This window comes from Macadamia integrifolia, chromosome 4 (assembly GCF_013358625.1).
Source record: "Macadamia integrifolia cultivar HAES 741 chromosome 4, SCU_Mint_v3, whole genome shotgun sequence".
Taxonomy (NCBI): domain Eukaryota; kingdom Viridiplantae; phylum Streptophyta; class Magnoliopsida; order Proteales; family Proteaceae; genus Macadamia; species Macadamia integrifolia.
Genome location: NC_056560.1, coordinates 34,222,424 through 34,238,388, shown reverse-complemented (window position 1 = coordinate 34,238,388; position 15,965 = coordinate 34,222,424). Strand labels below are relative to the sequence as shown.

At 37.3% G+C, this 15,965-nt stretch overlaps 2 protein-coding genes across 2 annotated transcripts in view; one reads left to right on the top strand and one right to left on the bottom strand.

The window, feature by feature from the left end:
• Positions 1-978, top strand: part of LOC122076419 (nudix hydrolase 8-like) — a 3,509-nt gene extending 2,531 nt beyond the window's left edge. The window contains exon 6 of the mRNA XM_042641716.1: positions 968-978. Coding sequence (XP_042497650.1) covers positions 968-978 — 11 coding nt within the window. The remainder of the gene's footprint in view (positions 1-967) is intronic.
• Positions 979-1,081: 103 nt separating this feature from the next.
• LOC122075087 (protein PSK SIMULATOR 1-like) lies at positions 1,082-9,151 on the bottom strand (the record flags this gene model as incomplete). The annotated part of the gene is given in 6 exon segments (XM_042639983.1): positions 1,082-1,175; positions 4,136-4,229; positions 4,327-4,419; positions 4,540-4,865; positions 7,513-8,139; positions 8,382-9,151. Coding segments are annotated over 5 exon segments (928 nt in total), but the record flags the coding sequence as incomplete, so codon positions are not given.
• Between the last annotated feature and the right edge of the window lie 6,814 nt (positions 9,152-15,965).

The following is a 15,965-nucleotide window of genomic DNA, read 5'->3' as shown; positions in this document are numbered from 1 at the left end:
ATAATAAAACAAAAAAACAAAACAAAAACAAAACAAAAAACAAAAACAAAAAACAAAAACAAAACAAAAAAACAAAAAAACAAAAAACAAAAAACAAAAAACAAAAAACAAAAAACAAAAAACAAAAAACAAAAAAACAAAAAACAGAAAAAAAAAAAAAGGAAAAAAGAAAACTTGAATGTTATGTATTTCTTTTTAACTAAAATTTATTAGCCTCTTAGTTATCACATATTTCCTTTTAAAATTATTCTCTATTTGATGCATTTCATGTTTATATTCATCACTCCTTTAATTCAGATGAATATGCCTGTGTTTATCTATTCATTACTTAATGCACATGAGGCTCATGCTCCACGTGTAAAGACTTACACTGGTTTGCCAAGAATAACACACTGCAAAACGACGTAAGCATTTGAAGACACTGATGGTCCCTTCAGATGCAGAACGTGACATTTCCAAAGGACTATTAATTAGGATATCATTGATAATATGATAAAAGAAATATAGGAATTCACTATTCACCAAAACAGCCTACCCCATTTAATTGGGAAAAGGCTGAGTTGTTGTTGTACTTTTCACCATAACATGGTACCCTGGAAGAATGAAGCTTCCCGACGTCACCTATATCTGAACACTTAGATAGCAGTTCTCACACTAGATATCAATTGTTTTGGATTTCTTTAATTTCTGTCAAGCTAAAGACAAGTGAAACATCCAAAGTTAAATCAGTGGCCATGCTGGGAGGCCACCCATAGCATAACTAGCAGCTTTATGCACTTCTCTTTTAATGCTTCTTTTTCTACCACATGCAAATGACAATCCCACGCATTATAGGAGTATATGCTTGCTTCTACCACTTACGTGGAGTCAAACCACTCCATCTGCCACATTCCAATTGTCCTTCTAAAGAAGATGATAGAGAAATAAGAAGTTTTGCATATGGAATTTAACTGTTTGTAATGTACAGTAAGCCAGTAAGCTTACTGGGAATCAAAGTATCTTGTAAATCCACAGACATGCTGCCATACTACCTATCCATAACCAGAAGGTCCTCCAACTTGGAAACACAAGGTCGACTCACCTCTTTGAGTAGCATTTGCATTATCCTCTTCCTGAAGTTTACGCCGGTAATCTTGTTCAAATCTGTCCAAGGCATGCAACTCATGGTATAATTCCTGTACCAAAAGAAGTAGCAACATTTATTTTCCATCATTTAGATTCTTAAAATTATGAAACCTACCTCGTGTTTACATTTATACATGAACTTAACAAAACTACCCCCAATATTGTCTACTAGCATGTCTTAAGAATCAATTTCTCAATGTGAGGATTATTACTCTTTGAAAAAAAAAAAAAAAAAAAAAAAAAACGAGATGACTTCCTGTCACAGAAAAATTGAAGGACCCAGGATCTGGTAACCATATGGAGATCGGGTCTCTCATTAGCCACATCATACCCATTTAACATCAATCTTTTACACTGCATAGCCATAGGTCCGCAAGTGCTAATGCAGACATGGAATGTGAATGATAACACCTCTCTGTCTGTCACACACACACACACACCCCTAAGCAAGCAAGAGCAAGAGAGGGAGAGAGCAAATCCTAGAACAGAGTTTCCTAAGGAAACACATTGAAGGAGATGAACTAGAATGGAGAAGTAAAGAGTGAACAAGACTTAAAAAAAAAAAAAAAAAAAAAAAAAAAAAACAAGAGAACAATGTTCTCTCCAGTGATTTAAGCTGGAAGACAAGTATTAGCATGCATATTAAGGGCATATGCCAAACATGTTTAAAATAAGGAAAACATTAGGAGTTTGATCCCTGATATTTATTCCTTATATTCAGCTACCACCGAACAACCTAAATGAGCTGAAGTTTAACTATGGCTCCCTAGAAATGCAATACCCAGATAGATCTGAGGATCTTCAGGATTTTAAGACTTAATTAGAAACTAAAACAGCCAAGCTGGATGATTTTGATTTTTAACATAGCCATTTGTTTGCTTATTAAATAAAAAAATTCTGAGTTTTTTGTTGGTGTGTCCCTCTCCTTTACTTGTACTTTTCTTTTGGCTTTACGGATCCATGTTGCCGACACCATTTACTTGGGATAAGGCTGAGTCGTTGCTGTTGTTGTTGTTGTCATTGTTGTAGAGTCCATCTCAAACTCAACACTCCAAGTTTACTCTTGAAGAGAGAGACAGAAAGGGGGGGGGGGGGAAGGAATCCAACACAAGGTGACATCAGGTTCCCAACGAATCAGTTGCCAAAATTTACTTGATCACATAACCACTTCATGGGAGCCACAGCACATTTATCATTACATGCAGAAATGAAGACCATCCTGTTGGTGTTATTAGAAAGGGGAAGTACCGTTCACTACAAATTTTTTGTAATGTATACTAGGGGCAGTTTTACGTGTATTAGGCCTTCTCTATATGTAATGTATATATAGGAGGTGAAGGTGGTCTAATTGACCCAATCATGAATCTCCCTTTCTCTCCATCTCTTCTCTCTCTTCTCTCTCTTGCGTTTTCTTTCTCTTGCAGGTCTGAGAGTCTCTCTCGCTCTCGCATCACATCCTAACAAGCAATTATTCCTTGTAGTGATGATAGGACTTGCATCATGAAATCATTCAGAGCAAGAACCAAATTTAACATGGTAGAGAACATACACCATACACCATACACCACTAGACATAAAGGGAACAGAAGCTGACGTATTTCTAGAATCTCCTTACTGCCCTATCCCACTGATGCACTATAAACCACATGATGCAGGATCTTCCAAGTTCCAAAGGACTTGCCATCTCTCCTGCATGGCTCAAGCTGCTACTCAAACAAGGAAATAATTATCCATATAAACACCCATTCCATATTACGATACCCAGGAAGAAGAGGAACCAAATTCTCCAACACACACAAAGAAGGAAGAGAGGAATAGATTTGCTTCCCTCCAGACATATAAGGCAAATGGCAGTTGCATAGAGACAAAATCACATACACCTTCCCACTCAGAAAGGGTTTTATTTTTTTATTTTTTCCCCAGAAAGGAAGTTATACAGCCTTTATCTACCCCAAAGTACATTACAAGGGTAAATCCAGCTACATCGTACATGAAAGCCCTAACGCTGGAAAGGATTAAAAAGACTTAAGACTGTTTTCTCTGTTCTTGCTCCTCTGATGCTGATTGAAGAACATAAACCTGTGATGAGGTAGCTCATCAACTGCCAACAACCATCATAGCCCACTTGCCTTGCATCCCTCTCCTTATTCCACCATTCTTCATATTAAGAGGGGTTTAGAGGATGAAACAGTGCATGCTTAATGGTTTTCTTATGGTCAACTTGCCAATTGATTCAATGAGATGTGGAAATGGAAAACTGTGATGGAGAATTCCAAGTTTATGAAACTGCTTCCACCTTTTATCTTCCTTTTCCAGCAGATGAATGCTACTAATACCAAAATCGATGAAAGACAATAAAATTTTCATGGGGACAATGAGATGGTTGTATCATATATCAATAAGGGGAAAATTAGAACCAGAAGCATCATTGCTGGAGAAAGAGGACTGAAAATGATTCAAGGCAAACATAGAAACAGAAACATTTTAAAGGATGAGTTAAAGTTGACAGATAGTGAAAGTTTTCAGGTCATTTTGTAGGGAACAGATTCAGAAAGTATACACGGAATCATGTGTAAACTGTAAACATATTCAAGAGTATAAATATATAAAAAAAATATATATATATATATATATATATTCCAGAGTGTAACTAGCTCAATAGCTAATCGGTGAACCATCAAATAATGACGGATGAGCATATAGAGCAGGACTCTTCTATATCGAGGTTCCCTTTTAGACATCTAATAAAGGCAAAAGGAGCATACAATCAAATGAAGGGACTAGATGAGGAGGATGAAGGAGAAAAAATTACCGGGATTTTTTAATGAAATTTCCCATCAAAACCAAAAACAAATACCATCTCACAGCAACAAGCAAATAACAACAAAGATAACACAGGATTATTTTCGAATTGGTGCAAACTGGGAACCAGAATTCCAGCTGCACTTGAATTGTAGACAATTTTAAATTTTCTTAGATAATCCGGTTTAGATGGTATATGAAAACTCACAACTGTATACTGAACCAAGGTCATCAATTGCTGCATTACTGCTTCTGCTTCTTCTTTCAATTGCTTTTTTTGTGATGCAAGTTCTGAACCCCGCCTAATCATAACAGGAACACAAGAGAAAAGAGTGAATAATTTGTACCAAATGCAGTAAAACACTAAAACTGAAGCATGCAAGAAATCATTTAGAATACTTCTCAAAGTAACGGTCCAGATTGTGCCACTGAGGATCTTTACATCGGTTTCCAAAACGGACAACTTCCCCTGAAAAAACTTTTAATTCATCCCTGTAAACATGATATAAATGACCAATAAGAAAGCCCGCAGATATATAGATAATCAACAAAACATAGTAAAGTTAATATCTTAGCTCAACATCCGAGCAAACTACCAATGCCCTTACCCACCTTTTGTCAGCAGCAGCAATCCTTAGAAGTTCATCCATATCTCTCGATACTAGATTTTGAACACCTTCTGAAGGAAGTATCACTTCTTTCAAATGTCTTATGTTTTCCTTTGAAAGTGATTGCATTAGATTGGCACCTTTAACAATTGTGTTTGCAACCTCAAAAGCCAAAATTGATATTTTATTGCCCTTAGTTGCCACCCCTGATACAAATCCACTGCTTGGATTCAAACTTGTCATGCTACTTCCAAGTGTGTCCAAGACCTCCACTGCCTTGCCAAGCCCGACGGTACCAGCTCTACCCAATAGGGAACCCACTTCTGAAACCTGTTACACCACAGAAAAGTATTAAAAAATTATGTGCAACAAGGTTTCAACAAAGCAGTCCAAATCAGATGCAAGGTGTATTTCCCATTTTCTGAAAGATAAAAGGCCCTACACTGTGAACAACATTAAATTACTGCAAACTATATCTTAAACACCCATGCTAGATTTTGATGGCTTATCAACAATGCCGACACATTTAAAAGCACCGGCATCTGGCAAAATGAAATAGAAATGTCCTTGAACAAAGTGAAGGAACAGGAAGGGAAAATATCTTTTCAAACTAATGACACAAATAAGATGCAGAATTTTGTTTAATTTGATGCGACACCCTTCACCATACACATCAGTAAGCAGCATGCTTATCCCAACAATCCTAATTACTTTAAAACGAACAATTTATAAGGTTTTCTTATTTTTTATCGCATCATATTATGACCTAATTGCTTTAGGTCAAGTATATAATATATTGTTATACAACTACGGTCATCAGTTCATGTCAACATGCTCATCGATTTTGATCAAATAATGCTGAGTTTTGGGGGATTTTTTTCTTGTCCCTCTTTGTAAGAGATGGACATCCAGATTCCAGAGTGATTCTCCAAAGCTGATACTATAAGGTGAATACTATTTTGGTATTGCACAGAAATGCAAACAGCCCTAATGTTGTTTTCACTTTTCACAATGCTTATGGTCCGTTGTCTTGCACATGAGTTTTCAAGGATGATATCCAAATATTTGTCTACCGTACTGGCATCACTTGGATCTCTCTAGAAACCAATCTAGAGGTCATTTGTAGTTGGCAGTGCAGAAACGTTGATGGACTTGGTTAAATGTTGTGGATGATGATCCTTTTTTACTTTTTTAATTATTTGTGGGGAAAGAAATCAAACTTGTTTCTCTTCTTTATATTATCAACAAACAAATAGAATTCACCAGAACAGAATTATTCCCATCAATGTGAAAGAGAAATTTGAACAGTCATATTAAGCAGGTAGAACTGTAAAAGAGTAGGGCTTGGCGTTTCCATTTGAAAATGATTGCACTATAAAGCTGCATCTGGATGCCATCCCAAAGGCTGTGAAGGAGGGTAAAAATCAAATGTGAACTTGTTTGGTTGTAAAATCAAAGTGAGGAAAAGTTCAACTTTTTGAGAAAGGTCATCCCAACTTTTGCGTTGTATCCTTGCATACAAAAAATTGTGGGAGGATAGAGTCAAGGGAGAGAGTGAAAGACGTGACAGGATGAAATAAATGCAACACTGTGCCACCTACAATTTACTTTCGTTTTCACAAAACAAACACCACATTTGTTTTCTTTTCTATTTCTCCTTTTATTTCCCTGAAAAAGCAGCCTTCCCTAAAATCTTTCTGAGAGTGCCCAAAATCAATTGAAGATCCATATTGAGATTATGGAGGGGGTCAAACCTTCGCAAACAATTCTTTTCAATGTTTGATCCCTCAAGGGATTTGGAAAAGCTAAGGAACTCCCACACCAACAACCTGTCAAAGGTTAGGGGAGGGCTGCAAGAAGATATAGAAGTTGGGAACAGGAAGAAGAGAAAAAATCCAAAAGTAAATGAGCAAGTCAGAATGTATGAGAGAAGGGCCAGGTTAGGTGCATGGAGAGCAGGAAGCATGAAGGGATCCTTCCGGAGGATATTTGTTCATAGTGGACATTGGTACGCATGTGTTTTTTATACATTTTTCTGCCTGGGGGTGAACCAATTCCTTTTCCCTATGTTTCTTCTTCGCTCCTTCGCTTCTTTTCCGTTGCTATTGTCTCTCCTCTCACTTGTCTATTTTCAAATTTAATGTATTTTCTGTAAACCATATCAATAAATATATATCTGACTCCTGCCAGTCTCAAGTCTACCATCCTCTTTTTTGAAGAACTTGTTTATGAAGACTCCCAAAATGATTAGTTGCATGTTCCTCTCTGCTAATTAAGAGCAGTCCCAAAACAATCCTTATCCACACTAATCAAGCACTGCCTGCTGAATATTTGCTTCTGTGCCTGACAACTCAATTTCTTGCAACTCATTTCGAGCCCAACTCTTCCTTGTCAATACTGGTAAAGAAGGTAGAGCATCATCATCATCATCTACAACCAACTTCCTCAACCTGTGGAGAGATATTTTAAGTATTTTACCAATTTTTGCCTTTGAAGAATATTAAGAGGACTTCCTCATGTTATCTACAGATTCAGAAGCTACTGTTTGTCACGCCTAAGGTAGGTAGCGGTCTCTCGTAGCAGTCTGTTTCAAAATTTTCTGTCTTGGTAAGATGCGTTTTGTATAGGGATTAGGATTTTTATGTTTCTCTTTTTGACATTTTCTTTATAATGTAACTTATTTCAACAATAAATAATGCTAAACTTAAAGCAACTCCTAGTATTAGCTACACTTTTATGATAGCAACTGAATCCCATTCTCATGATAGTAAGTATTCTGTCTAGAAAATCTTAGTATGAGCTTAGTAGATAGACGGTCACAGTAATATTACAAAACTGAGCAACATCTGACTAATGCAAACTGGCTCCTCCTAATAAAATTATTGAAGCACATTGAAAATATAAGAGCTAGTTTAAGCCATAAAAAGAGAGAGAGAAAATGGGAAGAATTGACTGAAAGGATTTGTCTTGAACCTACCTTTGCCTTGGACTTGGTTGATCTACATTTCTGTGACAAAGCCCTGGATAATCTTGGTATCCCATCATCAATTATATAATCATGATTGCTCTCATAAGGATTAGGATTGGCCGTCACTTCCTGAAATGAAAATTCTTCTAACTGTTTCTCCATGCCTTCCCTACTGGATGAGGGAGTGAACTTATTATCATCCTTCAACAACAATTCACGGGACTGATAAGCCACACGAGAGCCATGCTCAATTAGATGACCATTGGCATGAGGGGAACTTCTACTGGGAGCATTATCTACAGAGGAACTCCTCGAGCAAATCCCTCCCATGGCGTCGATTACTACAAAAAATACCTCACTTCTTCGAGCTTCCCATGCAAGAGAACAAATAAGATTAATACTACTAACTAAAACAGATAAAAGAAAAGATCCCTAGCAGCTCAGACTGAGTGATTAGCAGCAAATGAAAGCCAAGCCTTCCTCAATCAGTCAAGAAACAAGACTGTGCCACCACAGAATTCGGGTGTCTATGTCTAAGACACCTTGCCCAGTTCCACAAGTCCGATCCCGAGCTCCAACAAAGTTCCAGAGTTTCGATTCCGTCCACTATTCAGACTCCAGTCCATCAAAATCAAACTGTAAATCACAATAAAACAAATATATTCATTAAAATCAAAAATATTTTTTCTTTCTCAGAAAACAAAAACCCAGAAAAGTGCATGATCAGAATCAAGAAAACACAAGAACCCAGAAAACCCAATTGGCTAAAACAAACAGAAAAGTCATAAAACTACAAAACAAGAAAAACCCAAATCACGATCAAGCCTAAAGATGCAAATGAACAGCAAGACATTCAGTAAGACCAAAAAAAATCGAACCTTTGAGATCCTTCTCTACCATCAAAGCACCCAAACCAGAGAGCAAGAGAGAGAGGGACAACAGCAACAGAGAGGTGACCAGAAGGCTTAGATCTATGAAAACCCAGAAGATAAGATTGCAGCTCTGCCCTTCTCTACCTATGATTGAATCCCACAAGAACAGATGCAAAGCAAGAGATAGACAAAGAAAGAAAGGGTTGGTTCAGAGGGCCAGAAGAGAAGTGCTACAGGAGCAAGAAGTCCACCATATACCCACCAAAGAAAAACAAAACCCAACCCCACAGGACGCAGAAAGGAGGACATGGTCAAACCCATACCTCCTCCCCCTCCATTCTAAATCTAACCATAGTTAGTCAGCCTCTGCATTCAATGGTTTTTCAACCTTCAACTTTCAACACCTCCCTCGCAACCCTCACTACAGTACAACACACGCTCACCGCTCAATACTAGACCCTACCCTACTCACCCTTCAATTGAATCAATTTTCAATTCAATCACAGTTATCTTAATTAACATTTTTCAGAACAACCCTTTAATCATCTTATTAATTTTATAATATTAACAGAGGCAATTCACACGCCACTATAACGCCGGCGGTCTCCTTCCCGTCGACTCCCCTTCATTCAACGCCGGCGGTCCTTTGGTCCTTTGGTGATTTACCTACGTAACTCAAAAAGTTGAACGATGGAAAAAATTTAGGAACTTTACAAGTGGCAACTTAGGAGGAACCATGGACGTCCAAAAGGGTTCTCCACTACCTTCAGAAAAGTCCTATAGAGGACTTTACACAATGCATTAATACAATCTTTTTGTTGTTTTTCTTATGAATCTATACAATCTCTAATACTATATATTAAACCTGAGAAATGTGCTGTACCAATTTAAAAAAAAAAAAAATCCAAGAACCATATCTCTCACACTACAAACCTAACTACTTTTTCCAACCAAAAAAATACCCTAACGACCTTTAATGCTGCTCCCACGTTTTTCTTATGTCTTTTTCTTTCTTTTCTTTTCTTTTCTTTTCTTTTTTTTTTTCTTTTTTTATTTTTTAGTACCCAGGAAATGATTGCATTGGACTGTAGATAGTGTCGGTTAATCCAGTTTCAGCCAGGCTGAATCGGGTCAATTTTTGGGTTATATTGGGCCAAATAAGTTGGTGCCAAAGTTCAGTTTTGATTTTCTATGTATATATAAATAATAGAAGATGTTTTCTGTCTGGCAATGTAACTCTCCACACCTATGTGAGATGGCAGAGAGACAGAAACATGAGATATAGCACAAGAGCTACATTCCCAGTCGGAAATCGTTTTCCCTAAAAATATTTTTTTATTAGTATCAATTTTGGTCTAACTTTTTTTGGCCCATGGGCCTCAAGGCTCTCCTTTCGGCACAGGGTCCCTGTTGTGGCCCCACACGTTGTGGGGGTCTCACAAGCTGTGTGGGTCTGTTTTAATACCATTTGTAACTCCCCGATCCCATTAACTTTGCATATTGTTCTTTTTGGCCCATGGGCCTTAAGGCTTTAAAATGCTTTGTGCCATATTAAAGAAGCTAGAGGTTATCAACTAGTCAAGAAATATCTCCCTAGGCGATGTGGAACTAAAGTTTGCACATCCTCACCGATCTCCCAAACCCTCTGGTACTTATCGTATTCTTGGCGGGGACACCTCACAGATCTCCCAGGCGGGTCTAGTACTTGCCATATTCTTGGATCATTACAGTTTAGTTTTTGACACCCTAGGATCCCTCATTCTCAATGCTATATATACAAATATCTACCAGATGATGATTGGATGTAAATATGTAGAGCTAAAAGTCTACTAGTTACATAATCATATATAAACTATCAGACCAAATAGCGGTGCTCTACAATTGTTTTCCTTAAAAATCATCGATTACAATTGGGTGCATGCCAATACATGGATAATTGAACAATACAAAAGGATATGTCACTACTTGAAAAGTATCAAAATTGAGTATGAAATTTGATCAAATCTAACTACATATATTCTACAGTAGAATTTCTTGCATCAAATTTACACATGGCATAGCTAGTGTGCAAACAAGAGAAACTTTTGCTCTTTCTTTGTTTATAAAATTTTGAATGGCCTTCCTTGGTTATTAATTCATTAATATTTTTTTATTAATCAATAGAAAACCCCAATATGATTAAAAAAATACTAAACAATACCCCAAAATCTTTTCTTTCCCAATTGTCACTAATTTATACAACTTGTATTAATTTTTTGACATTTATTTGGTCAACAAAACAGTGATGGGATATCATAATTTGGGCTCACCCACTATAGAGAAAGGATTAATATTCCCTCTAGTAAACGAAGTTCCCAAAATACTCCAATCTTATAGAAGAACCATTATGACGAACTTTTTCAAAGAACTACCTAGAGTACTTCTTTTCTTAATTTTTTAATTCAAAAAAAAAAATATTTTTATTTTTCTTTCCTTTTTAATTTTTTTATTAGATCATCCCAATTTATTTATTCTCATAATTTTATATGAATTGCTTGGGGTTTTTTTTTTTTTTTTTTTTTTGCTATTAATTAAGTAGGTGAATGCATAGTAAGAATAAAGAAAGAAAGAAAAAAGAAATGCCTCCCTCAGAAGGGACTTTAGGTAGCAAATTTTATCATGTCAATGCACACGTAGTGGAAATTAAAGCATTGATTACATGCAATTGGATAGGAATAATTGCGTGATTGGGCTGGAATTCTTATTCCAATCCAGCTATAGCGTAGTGGATTTCTTATATACATCAACTGATGATACGCTAAAATGATACCAAGATTTAAAGCTATGGTTCTATATGCTCAAGCCAATAACATACATGACCAAATTATAAAAACCAAATAAATAGCTTTGACCATTTGAGATCCATTGTGATCATAGTACCCAAATCAATACACATTTATTGATATTGTACAATTTTCAAGATAACTTCTATGTTGGGGGGGGGGGGGGAGGGATTCTTGGGGATACATATACTTTAATTTGACTATATATAGGAAAGGTCTGAATGACACCTCTATAGGTGTATGTAAAATATGTAATCTTATTTTGATTACCCTTTATTTTATTCTCCAAAGGTAATTAGCAATTAAAATAGTTCTAAAAATAATTTAAAGATCTCATATTTTATATAAAATAAAATCACATTGTATTCGCGGATGACTTAATTTTTTTTTTTTCTTTTCCGTAAGCAATAGAAGCATGATTCTAGTATTTGACAAATATGGATCAGCAAATATGGTACGGATTGAGGGCAAAACAGAGCTGAATTGGGCTGGGTTTCTTAAATTCCAAACCAAACATGAGTCCTCCTACCTCAACCTAGGCCCAACTAGGCCCTGAGGTCGGGCTGAGATACTAAGCCTAGGCCCAACCTTGTCAGGTTCAGCCCCCCCAGCCCCGCCCTGCCCTGATTGACCTTGATCAGGACAGGCTAGGTCGGGCTGGGATGGATTACCTTGATTTTCGCAAAGGCCAGCTTGGATTGGCACTGATTGATCCTGATTTTTGCCAACTTGACCCTGATTGACCTTGACATCATGTTTTTTACCATATGTATCTTATGCATTTAAAAAAAGAAACAGTAACAATAGTTATAATTGAGTTTGGAAAGAAATTACCATAAGGCTCCATTGGATCTCCAGAATTGGGAAGTTGCAAAGGAGATTGGCAAAAATTAACTAATGATACACACAGTCTGCAGGGATCTTAAATTCAAAAGATTATGAGCTAGATTTGATAGGAAACCGTAAAAACAGAATTTTAGATTATGAGGAAAGATATAATTTCAGATCTGCATGAGTTAGTATGATAAGGAATGAATTCAATTCTTGACTCATCATCTATTTACCAGGATGTTTTATTTCTTTATTATCAAACCATTCAAACCTATAAAACAGAGATGTGTTCAATCGAGTGCTAACAAATTGAATGATAAAAAGCAAAAATTTTAACTTACATAGAGTTGCCAATTTAGAAAGATTTTAGGCGCGAGAGAATCAGGGTTGGGAAGAGATCTCAATGCGAGGCTACGAGCTCTTCTATCATTATTCGTCTCTCGAAACAAAGATCTCAGTACGGGCTGCGAGCTCAAACCATAACCTTGAGGATGAGGGATGGGGAGACTTTGGGCAAGAGATTTAGGATGGGGAGAGATCTCAGTGCGAGGTTGCGAGATCAAAACAGTGACATGGGGGTGAGGTATGGGGAGAGACTTCGGGGGTGAGAGTCTCCCTAGGGTTTTCCGTTTTCGGTGGAATAAGAGGCTAGGGTATTCAAAGCGAGATTATATACTTAGGTAGTTAGGGTTAACTCATTATATATATATCAGGGTTAGGCTGCGCTGAGCCAAGGCCTCAATCCAGGCTATGGGTGTCAATTCTGAGCTCGCATCCATAGGCCCAACCGAGCCCGACATGTTTACAATCCGACCTGGATCGGCCCGATTAATAAACGTGCATTCATGATGTTGGTAGCTAACCCATCGGGCGCCGGACCTAATCGACACATTTATAAGCCCTACTTGAACCGACTCGTTGTAGCCCGACCCAACACAACCCCTTTAATACTACATAAAATTCCTATTTGCTACTACTAGTAAGAAACTAATTAAACTTTTTTACATATAATTTAATTTGACTATATATAGGAACGGTCTGAATGACACCTCTATAGGTATATGTAAAATATGTAATCTAATTTTGATTACCCTTTATTTTATTCTCCAAAGGTAATTAGCAATTAAAATAGTTCTAAAAATAATTTAAAGATCTCATATTTTATATAAAATAAAATCACATTGTATTCGCGGATGACTTAATTTTTTTTTTTTCTTTTCCGTAAGCAATAGAAGCATGATTCTAGTATTTGACAAATATGGATCAGCAAATATGGTACGGATTGAGGGCAAAACAGAGTTGAATTGGGCTGGGTTTTTTAAATTCCAAACCAAACATGAGTCCTCCTACCTCAACCTAGGCCCAACTAGGCCCTGAGGTCGGGCTGAGATACTAAGCCTAGGCCCAACCTTGTCAAGCTCAGCCCAGCCCAGCCCAGCCCCGCCCTGCCCTGATTGACCTTGATCAGGACAGGCTAGGTCGGGCTGGGATGGATTACCTTGATTTTCGCAAAGGCCAGCTTGGATTGGCATTGATTGATCCTGATTTTTGCCAACTTGACCCTGATTGACCTTGACATCATGTTTTTTACCATATGTATCCTATGCATTTAAAAAAAGAAACAGTAACAATAGTTATAATTGAGTTTGGAAAGAAATTACCATAAGGCTCCATTGGATCTCCAGAATTGGGAAGTTGCAAAGGAGATTGGCAAAAATTAACTAATGATACACACAGTCTGCAAGGATCTTAAATTCAAAAGATTATGAGCTAGATTTGATAGGAAACCGTAAAAACAGAATTTTAGATTATGAGGAAAGATATAATTTCAGATCTGCATGAGTTAGTATGATAAGGAATGAATTCAATTCTTGACTCATCATCTATTTATCAGGATGTTTTATTTCTTTATTATCAAACCATTCAAACCTAAAAAACAGAGATGTGTTCAATCGAGTGCTAACAAATTGAATGATAAAAAGCAAAAATTTTAACTTACATAGAGTTGCCAATTTAGAAAGATTTTAGGCGCGAGAGAATCAGGGTTGGGAAGAGATCTCAATGCGAGGCTACGAGCTCTTCTATCATTATTCGTCTCTCGAAACAAAGATCTCAGTACGGGCTGCGAGCTCAAACCATAACCTTGAGGATGAGGGATGGGGAGACTTTGGGCAAGAGATTTAGGATGGGGAGAGATATCAGTGCGAGGTTGCGAGATCAAAACAGTGACATGGGGGTGAGGTATGGGGAGAGACTTCGGGGGTGAGAGTCTCCCTGGGGTTTTCCGTTTTCGGTGGAATAAGAGGCTAGGGTATTTAAAGCGAGATTATATACTTAGGTAGTTAGGGTTAACTCATTATATATATCAGGGTTAGGCTGCGCTGAGCCAAGGCCTCAATCCAGGCTATGGGTGTCAATTCTGAGCTCGCATCCATAGGCCCAACTGAGCCCGACATGTTTACAATCCGACCTGGATCGCCCCGATTAATAAACGTGCATTCATGATGTTGGTAGCTAACCCATCGGGCGCCGGACCTAATCAACACATTTATAAGCCCTACTTGAACCGACTCGTTGTAGCCCGACCCAACACAACCCCTTTAATACTACATAAAATTCCTATTTGCTACTACTAGTAAGAAACTAATTAAACTTTTTTACATATAATTTAATTTGACTATATATAGGAACGGTCTGAATGACACCTCTATAGGTATATGTAAAATATGTAATCTAATTTTGATTACCCTTTATTTTATTCTCCAAAGGTAATTAGCAATTAAAATAGTTCTAAAAATAATTTAAAGATCTCATATTTTATATAATATAAAATCACATTGTATTCGCGGATGACTTAATTTTATTTTTTTTCCCGTAAGCAATAGAAGCATGATTCTAGTATTTGACAAATATGGATCAGCAAATATGGTACGGATTGAGGGCAAAACAGAGTTGAATTGGGCTGGGTTTTTTAAATTCCAAACCAAACATGAGTCCTCCTACCTCAACCTAGGCCCAACTAGGCCCTGAGGTCGGGCTGAGATACTAAGCCTAGGCCCAACCTTGTCAGGCTCAGCCCAACCCAGCCCAGCCCCGCCCTGCCTTGATTGACCTTGATCAGGACAGGCTAGGTCGGGTTGGGATGGATTACCTTGATTTTCGCGGAGGCCAGCTTGGATTGGCACTGATTGATCCTGATTTTTTCCAACTTGACCCTGATTGACCTTGACATCATGTTTTTTACCATATGTATCCTATGCATTTAAAAAAAAGAAACAGTAACAATAGTTATAATTGAGTTTGAAAAGAAATTACCATAAGGCTCCATTGGATCTCCAGAATTGGGAAGTTGCAAAGGAGATTGGCAAAAATTAAAACTAATGATACACACAGTCTGCAAGGATCATAAATTCAAAAGATAATGAGTTAGTTTTGATAGGAAACCGTAAAAACAGAATTTTAGATTATGAGGAAAGATATAATTTCAGATCTGCAGGAGTTAGTATGATAAGGAATGAATTCAATTCTTGACTCATCATCTATTTACCAGGATGTTTTATTTCTTTATTATCAAACCATTCAAACCTAAAAAACAGAGATGTGTTCAATCGAGTGCTAACAAATTAAATGATAAAAAGCAAAAATTTTAACTTACATAGAGTTGCCAATTTAGAAAGATTTTAGGCGCGAGAGAATCAGCGTTGGGAAGAGATCTCAATGCGAGGCTACGAGCTCTTCTATCATTATTCGTCTCTCGAAACAAAGATCTCAGTACGGGCTGCGAGCTCAAACCATAACCTTGAGGATGAGCGATGGGGAGACTTTGTGCAAGAGATTTAGGATGGGGAGAGATCTTAGTGCGAGGTTGTGAGATCAAAACAGTGACATGGGGGTGAGGTATGGGGAGAGACTTCGGGGTTGAGAGTCTCCCTGGGGT